Source organism: Panicum hallii, chromosome 4, assembly GCF_002211085.1.
Source record: "Panicum hallii strain FIL2 chromosome 4, PHallii_v3.1, whole genome shotgun sequence".
Taxonomy (NCBI): domain Eukaryota; kingdom Viridiplantae; phylum Streptophyta; class Magnoliopsida; order Poales; family Poaceae; genus Panicum; species Panicum hallii.
The window spans coordinates 40,172,561-40,181,408 of record NC_038045.1 but is presented as its reverse complement, the minus strand read 5'-3'; the positions used below and the strand labels follow the sequence as shown (position 1 = coordinate 40,181,408).

Genomic DNA, 8,848 nt, shown 5'->3' with positions numbered 1-8,848 from the left:
GTTGTTTTGACTTGCCAAGAACCATCGACTTTTTCCATTCTCGTGAGCAATATGAACCATGCATGTCGCCACGGTATGTGTGAATCGACCGGCAACGTTTGACGGTTTAAGGCTATCTCCAACCGTCGTTCTCTATATCCTTCATTTACAGAATTCTCTACAAGATTCTCTCCTCTATATCTCATTTCTCTCCAACAACGTTCTCTAAATCTCGTTCTCTGTACATTAAACCCTATATTAAAAACGTATTTTGTTTCAAATTTTTTTACGTACGTATTTATCATACCTCAAATGCTATGGACATATTTTATTTTTATTTAATTCAGTATTTAAAACGTAAAGAAAAAATAGAGAAGAGGAGAGAGAATCTCTATATATAGAGGAAACCTGTAGCGTTCTCTATTTTAGAGGACCATTTAGAGAACGCTGCTGGAGCAATAGAGAACGGAATCTTCTCTATACATAGGGTAGAGAACGGTTTAGAGGGCACCGTTGGAGACAGACTAATAGCTTATTAATATTACCTCACCCATGCCGGGCTTTTCGTCAACAAAACACACATATGTCGAGTACGCGTTGGTCGGCGCAAGATCGAGCACCCCCGAAAGTCGTTTACTAATTAAAATCATGGGCTCATAGTCTTCAAAGATACCACCATAATGCACGCGAGCTTGGCTTGCTTAAAGCGATCGCTCACGGCAGCCAAGCGGCGGCCAGGGCTGCTCCTATTCGACCGTGTCCACGTCCGCAATGATGGCCTGGCCTCTTATTGCCCCCGGAAAGGGACCCGGTCCCCCCGTACAGCGCAAGACACAACATGATCCATGATCCATCCGTGACAGGTCAGCATCAAAAAGATCAGAGGGGGCGGGGGGGGGGGGGGGGGGGAGGCTTGACAGGTCGATGCTGCTTGCTGCATTGGAGATCGAGTGCTTCTTATCTGCTCACGTACGCCACCAGGGTAAGGTGGGTTGAGCCGAGTTTTTGATGCCTCAGTTTTTCATGTGGATGGATAAACATGCATGGTGCTAGAATTAATTGCACGCGAAATACAACTATTCTTCTTATGGCTGAATTATTACCATGGCAATTATTCAGAAGATGGAGTACCAGAGAAGATTGAACAGTCTCACGTAGCCATCGAAGTAGCTCCTTAATTTTGCCAAGAGAAGTGGTTGAGGAATTCTGTATTATCGCGCTTATAAATAGTTTTCACGCTATAAGAAAGTTATACGTGCACCTAATCCCCATCATCACTCACAGAAAAAGACCCCTACTAGCCCTCTTCTAAACTTATGAGATCAGCTGCCTCTCCATACAAAAGGGAATCATACAAAATTAAGTTTCGTTCCTTAAACCTTAAAAGTTTCCCTTGGCTTAAACTAAACACGTGTACCCAACCAAACCATGCACCTAACCAACCAATCATACGTCCGAGAAGCTGGACTTTGGACGGAATATCCCGTTTCCATCCAGCCAGGGGCGGAAGACCCGGTATGGCAAGGTGTGGCGCTTGCCATACCTTGATTCGGTCGCAAATACCCTCGGCTCTTCACCTGCCCTGGCACCATGGCTGTTGTCGTGATGCCCTTCCGACCTCAACGCAGATGCAAGGAAGAAGATGCTATATTGAGCCACGGCCTCACTGACCCACCTGGCGTCCTGGCCACCTCTGCGGGCTGCGGCTTTGCCCATCGATCCCATCATCCCACGCCCCCAGCCCTTTCCTGAATCGACGCGAGTTGCGAAGCAACTGAACCGTCAGAGACGGAGGAAGCAGCAGCCGGCGGACGAGCGCAAGCAGCAAGCAAGCCGCCCGCAAAGCGCAACGTCGCAATTGCCGGCTGCCAGCGTGGACGGCCGCATGCAGGTTCAATCGTCCAAAAGCGAACCTGCGTCACAGCCTAGCAGGTAAGGGAGGAGTGAGGTAGCGATCAAGAGTTCAGGACATCAGGTTAAGGCTAAAGGGGTGCTGTGTGCAAGTGAAGATGGATCTGCAGGGATAGGGAACTTGCAATTTTTTACATACCAATTTGATCTAAAATTTTTTTGCACTTGTTTTCTTATATGCTTCGGTGAATTGGCTGTGTTGGACTACACAGGGTCCGAGGATCGTTTGGTCTATTGAATTCGCCATACCTTAATTTTATTTCGTCCTCCGCCACTGCATCCAGCCTATTCATCACAGGGCGAGTCGAGAAAGGCAGCCGTTGGCGAACTAGGCGGGGGCGGCACGCCCGAACGGGCATGACATGTTACTGTTCACCGGTGACGCCCGGGCCCACGCGCCAGAGAGGGAGGCAGCCCAGGTGTGCGCCGCTGTACCAGGGGCAAGTCAAACGGCAGCCGGGGGACAGCAGCGCCGCTGCACGAGCAGCCAAGGCCCACCCGGCCCGAGCCGGGATCAGTTGCTTACACGTGGTCCCACCTCACCTGGGGCCACCTGCTAGTGGCAGCAGCAGGCACGAGGGGCGTGGCCGGTGGCGCAGGCCGCAGCGTGCCAAAACGAGGGAGCTGCACACGTGGCGGGGGGCCGGGCTCCCCCCCCCCTCTTATCCTCTGTGGCGGGCGGAAATGACGCCGCTGCCCTCCGAAAAGCGCAGAAAAGCGCGCGCGGCGGGCCCCGCCACCTCATCCCCTCGCTCGCGCTCGCTCTACGCTTCCTCTTTCTCTCCCCCAACCCCCCTGGCATCCCCGCGCTCGATCTTGCCGCTGCCTCTGCATCTCTCTCTCTCTCTTGTTCCTGCCTGCGCCCCCTTTCTCTTCTCTCTCTCTAAAAAAAGGTGTATTTAACTAGGGTTCTGACCCCTTTCTAGAAGCTCCTGGGGTTCTGTGGCAGAGCCGACCCCCGTGGAGGTCGGGGGGCGCCGAGCCGGCGCCCGCTCCGGCGGATCTGAGGAGCCGACGCCGTTGGTCTGCCTCCGGTGAGTGGTTCTCCCTCTCCCTTGTCGCGGGTTTCGGATGTGGGATCGAGCTTGTGGCCCACAGATTCGGGGAGCTGCTTAGGAATTTCATTTCCTTTTGCCTTTCGGTGTTTCCTATGTGCCTGGCTTGGATTTTGGGTGTGATTTAGTTTGGTGCGGATTGAAGAGCCTTGGAAATGGCCGTTCTACAGTATTTTTTAATCGCTTGGGCTATGTTTTGTTCGGGATATTCCTCAAATCACCCAAATGGCAGCTTTCCCTTTCTATCTGGGAAAGATCTTCCTTTTTCTTGGACAACTGTGAAATAATTTCTGTTTAAGACGCGTGAACACTGTATTTGTTTGAGGTCGGTACATAAGTACGGTAAGAAAACTGTTTTTTATGTGGGTTTTTTCTTGATCTAAATAATCATCATATTGCTACTTGCTTTTGCTTCTTCTAGTTTCAGCCTTGAAAGCGAGATCTTTTTTGCATCTTTATTTCCTTTTTTTAATTTTTTTCTTGCTTATATGGATCGTCAAAATCTTCATTTTTTTATATATCCGAGCCTTGTTGTCTTAGGTACAAAGATGTGAGGTTACTTACTTAAAAAATGTTCATACTTAAGTCTTTTCGCTATGATCCGTCTGAGCACGGTTCCTGAAAAAAATTGTTTCCTTTTTTCCGAAACCGAGTTTTCCACTAAAGTCACCTTTATTTCTTGTTTTGCACACGTAAGACTTACTTTCTGGTCTGGAGCCTTCTATGCAACTCTTTGGTTATTTTGCTGGTGAAAAAGTAACCCTCCGCCTTTTCAGAATAGTTTAACTTAAATAAAATTATCACTGAGCTGTATTTTTTATTTCATTGGTCCAATCGTTCCTACGTCATATGTTTCGTCCCCAGCATAGCGTTGCGCATGCTGTCCTTGGTTGCATGGAAAAGTGGAGATATTATAGAATAGGATTTTCTAATGAAAACAATGTCAGGGTTGACTATAAATTGTGTTTGTGATGGTTGCCTTTCCCTCTTTTTTTTTGCACATTATCTCTTTTAGGAATCGCAGTACCTAGTGACCTCGTGGAATATATATTTGTGTTCTTGCAAGCAGTGAGTGGGGGGCTCGAATTATAATATATGCTGAGAACACAAGATTCCAAGACTAGTTGCCTGTACTTTTGTAGTGGGACTTGCAGTTCTTTATGCCTTGGTCGGCAAATTGGGGCGAGTCTACAGATTTATGAGTTCATTGGTACCTAGAATTGTCCTAATGCAGATGGCGGCTATATGTCCTAATTAGGAAGTAAATCAATATTATCCATGATTTTATATTGCTGGCAGCTGATGTAAGATGTTTGATGGTGGAAAATGTTTTGAACGTTTCTTGTGGATTAAGTTGAAAAAAATATTTTTAACTGCTGTGTGGGTGGGTACCAGGGTCATAGTAGCTGTCAGTAGAAAATTTCTGTCATCACGTCAGTGTCATACTATCAAATGCAGTTACACACCAAATCATGTATGTGTAGTTCATAGAATAGAAGTGCTTACAATAATATTCCTGTTCCTGTCGGAAAAAAGAGTCAGAATAATTACTGATTTATTCTTTTTAATGGTTGCTTACCAACCCTGCAACAGGTTCCTTGTAAACTTGATTGGTCAGGAAACACTCTGAATACTAGTTTGTTGGCAACATAACTTCTCCTGAAGCTGGCTTGAAGTTTGCTGATACGAATGATGGGCGCGCTCTGCGATTTCTGTGGGGAGCAGAGGTCCATGGTTTACTGCCGATCAGATGCAGCATCCTTGTGTTTATCATGCGACCGTAACGTGCATTCAGCTAATGCTCTTTCTCGGCGCCATACAAGGACCCTTTTATGTGATCGGTGTGCTTCACAGCCTGCTACTATCCGCTGTCTAGTGGAGAATGCCTCGCTTTGCCAAAATTGTGATTGGAATGGCCACACTGCAGGATCCTCAGCTGCTGGACACAAAAGGCAGGCTATAAATTGCTACTCAGGATGTCCATCATCCGCTGAACTTTCTAGAATCTGGTCCTTTGTCTCGGATATTCCTAATGTAGCACCTGAGCCGAACTGTGAGCAAGGAATAAGCATGATGAGCATCAGTGACAGTGGTGTCAGTAATCAAGACAATGCTGCAGGGGACAATAATTTGTTTGATATAGCTAGTGCAACACTTATGAGTGATCTTGATACTTGTGACAAGCCTTTGGTAGGCTCCTCTTCAGGAGCTGGAGTGAACCTGCTTCCACTTGCTACTGATCAGGCAGCTGGAACCGTGGATTCAACAACAACTAAGGTGCTTTAAGGCTATTCACATATCCCTGATACCTCATACATAGAATTAATTATTCACCACTGCTGCTGCATATTCTACTTCCATGTGCAATATATGTAAGATAACCTTTGACTTTCCTCCCTACAGTTGATGATTATCATTTCACATGTCATTTAATTATTTTCTTTTGTATGATCTGTTGTCTGCTTGTATATTTCATTTTAATTACTTAATAAAAAATAAGATAAACAAAAATTATGAACAAAAGAATTGCTAATAAGCTTATGAATCTACTGTACCATGCATGAAAACACTGATGTTGCTGAGATAGTATAAATAATTGCATATCCCTGTCTCTCTGATATGAAAAACTGGGCGCAGTATCTATCTTTTGTTATTTTCATTATATGGCATCCACATCTGAATCTTTCTCAGATCTAATTATGTTACCTAGCCACACCTTAGTAACTCCTACACTGGACAATTCGTACACTATCTATGCACCTTTTTGCTTTCTTTGCTTGTGAGGATTTCACAGATGCGGTATGGTGAAAGGACATATTTGATCTTTTCATATGTTATTTCTCTGTATGGCATATGCAAAGTTTGTACTCCCCCCACCCCCATTGCTCTGTGCCTTTTCAAATATTAATCTCTTAATAATATTTATCTGTAAAAACATCTTATATGCTTTCTATAAAAGGAGGGTTATCCTTTTTCAAAAAAATATTAATATGTTAATAATTTGTCAGGATTGCCTTGTACAGGTGCCCTATACACCAGATAAAGATATGTTTAGCAAGGACAGCATATATGAAGATTTTTGTGTGGATGATGTCGACCTTGCTTTTGAAAATTATGAAGAATTATTTGGTACCTCACATATTCAAACGGAACAACTCTTTGACGATGCTGGAATCGATAGTTACTTCAAAGTGAAGGAACTGCCTGCTGGGGATCCTACTGAGGTTTGTAGTTTGTTGGTTTGCCAATTAACTGAGCCAATTTCATGTTCTTCCCAATTTGTGTCACTCATAAGATGTTTAGTTTCATGTGACATCATCAAAATTCAGTGGGAGGGCCTACCACAAAATTGATCCAAGTGATAAGCTTCCATGTGTGACTATAATCTTTATTTGAAAAAAAACAGCCAAGATACTAAAAAAGACTGGTAGAATGTTTGTCATTGACCTGTTACTTGTAGGCTAACCTTTTATACATTTGAACTAATAATTTTAACTTGAGTTCGCAGTCCAGAAGATATGGTATAGGGGGTCCAAGTTTCCTTTTCTGTTTTATCCATTGGTTGTAATTGACAAACTCTTCAGACTGGGTACACGTTCTTAAGTGAATTAAAGGTCGTTTTAACTTTGTCCTAAATCAAACTCGTCTAACTTTGACCAAGTTTATAGAAAAATATATTAACATCTGCAGCATCAAATAAATGCACTATATAAATATATTTCATGATCTATCCAGTGAAACTAGTTTGATGTTGTAGATATTTATGTATTTTTCTATAAACTTTGTCAAACCTAAAGAAGTTTGACTTAGGACAAGCTAAAACGACTTATAATTTGGAATGGAGGGAGTAGGAGCAGTCTTTGCCTTCTTTCTGTCTGTGTTGGGTGTTGGGTTGAGCATGTGCCAAGTACTGTATTTGGTATTGTGTTCCAACCACAACTAATTGTAAATTGTAATCTATAATCACTTAAATGCTTGTCAGCGGATCTGTAATCCATTTACTGTTATCCCATAGTTTTGTCTGGGCATAATTAGACCTTTTCCTTTTGTGTTTCATTATATAATTATTATAGGGTTTGTGTCTCATGCTTTTCAGCAGCCCAAGCTGATGCAGCCTGTGAATAGTAATGCGGTATCTGCTGACTCTGGGATGTCGAACCCAGGAGTGAAAGGTGGTTCTAGTGTTTGCATCCCTCCAAGGCAGGCTAGGTTGAGTCTATCTCTTTCGTTTTCTGGTTTGACTGGTGAGAGCAGTGCTGGAGATCACCAAGATTGTGTGGTATCATCACTGCTCCTTATGGGTGAGCCTCCTTGGCAGCCTCCTGGCCCTGAGGGCACAATTGCTGGAGGTAGTAGAGACAGTGCTATTACACGATACAAGGAGAAGAAGAAGAGAAGAAAGTAAGTTCATCTCTTATAAATACTTGTGTGCTTCTGTAACAATGTACTGATTTCTACCATACAACAGCCCCTTGAAGAAATTTTAGGATTATTATATTTTAAAAACTATGTAGCATTCTAAGTGGTTATTTGTTCATTCTGACAGGTTTGACAAGAAGATCAGGTATGCTTCTCGCAAGGCTAGGGCTGATGTCAGAAAGAGGGTGAAGGGGCGGTTTGTTAAGGCTGGTGAAGCATATGACTATGATCCTCTCAGCCAAACAAGGAGTTACTGAAGCATGTGACCTTTCTCTGGTGTTAGGTTAGCAAAACTTAAACCAAGGCTCATTGCAGCTTGCACAAAAGCACCGACACTCCAAGCAATTGGGCAAGATAAGTGCCTTGAACAAAAGGAAAAAAAGAGAGGTGAAAGCAGTGAGCGAGAAAAAACAGGAAAAATATTTGGTTGTTTCAGAAGTTTTTTGGATGCAGTTCCTCCTTTTTTTTCCCCTCCTGTACAGTGGATGGAATTTGCACCTTTTGTTGCCTTTCGGGGAGCGATTTGAGTCACTCTTCACCTTTTGTGAATTAGCCTGAATATGACTAAACGGACTCTTGTTGCATTTTGATCTCCATTGGCTGTGGCGTTGGTCCACGTACCCTTGCTGCGGTGTTCTTCCATATTAGACAAAGATGGCTGTAGATGTGGCCTGTGAAATTTCCTGCTGTATTTTGTTCATTATCATGATGTAAAATTTGCTGGGATCTGGAGCGTTTCTGCTATTGTGAATGTGTAAATACCAGGTAGGAGATCAAACTGGTGGTCAGTTTGATATTTTTAGGCTGGTGATGGAACCCATGTAACTGGACACAAACTTTCTGTGCTCACTCTGCCCAAGCCAACCTCCAGACCGACTCAATGTTATTATTTGTCCTGAGCGAGTATGTGCTCAAACCTCAAATACATCCTTCTGTAACAAACCACAATATTTTAGAGGTTAATCTTGTCCATTTACGTTTTTTTTGTCAAAACATTTGCTACGGCACCTTATACGGGCAAAAAAAAAATAAATTATGGGCCAGAGTTCACTGGGAAAACTTAAATTATGATAAGATCGATTTTTTAGGGCTAGTTTGGTAGTGCTCTTACTTCTTGTAAAATGGTTTCGGCTTTAGTTTTGACGGTGAAGCAGCCTTTTGTTTTATGACTAGTTTGGTAGTGCTCTTACTTCATAGTTTGGTAGTGCTCTTACTTCTAGTAAAATGGTTTCAGCTTTAGTTTTGATGGTGAAGCAGGTATTTTTTTTGGAGCAGAAGCTATTTAGTAAAACTTTTAGTAAAATGGCTTCTTGGTGGCAAATTAGGTAATTTTATTTTAGTAAAATGGCTTCTTGGTGGCAAATTAGGTAATTTTATGGATAATTAATACTTGGGAGAGAAGCCAGTTTAGCCATTTTTCTCAGCTCCTTCATTTAACTGTGAGTCGTTTTGGAGCTTCGTAGGGGTTTCTTGCGTGGAGCTAT

General features: G+C 43.3%; 1 protein-coding gene across 4 annotated transcripts; it reads left to right on the top strand.

The window, feature by feature from the left end:
- The first annotated feature begins 2,648 nt into the window (after positions 1–2,648).
- LOC112889454 (zinc finger protein CONSTANS-LIKE 9-like) lies at positions 2,649–8,250 on the top strand. 4 transcript variants are annotated; one of them, XM_025956110.1, is made up of 5 exons: positions 2,649–2,924; positions 4,539–5,222; positions 5,954–6,169; positions 7,045–7,346; positions 7,492–8,250. In XM_025956110.1, exons 2-5 carry the CDS (start codon positions 4,635–4,637, stop codon positions 7,619–7,621), a joined length of 1,236 nt encoding a protein of 411 aa, XP_025811895.1. In that variant the 5' UTR covers positions 2,649–2,924; positions 4,539–4,634; the 3' UTR covers positions 7,622–8,250. The 4 variants fall into 4 exon arrangements, with proteins under 4 accessions (XP_025811895.1, XP_025811898.1, XP_025811894.1 ...); XM_025956113.1 differs by having other exon boundaries at positions 2,650–2,924; positions 5,969–6,169; XM_025956109.1 differs by having other exon boundaries at positions 2,652–2,924; positions 7,042–7,346.
- Positions 8,251–8,848: the final 598 nt, after the last annotated feature.

Coding starts and splice junctions, on each gene's coding strand:
- LOC112889454 (XM_025956109.1), top strand. CDS start 4,635: ATGATGGGCGCGCTCTGCGATTTCTGTGGGGAGCAGAGGTCCATGGTT. Junction 6,170..7,041: donor CTGCTGGGGATCCTACTGAG/GTTTGTAGTTTG, acceptor CATGCTTTTCAG/CAGCCCAAGCTGATGCAGCC. Junction 7,347..7,491: donor GAGAAGAAGAAGAGAAGAAA/GTAAGTTCATCT, acceptor TCATTCTGACAG/GTTTGACAAGAAGATCAGGT.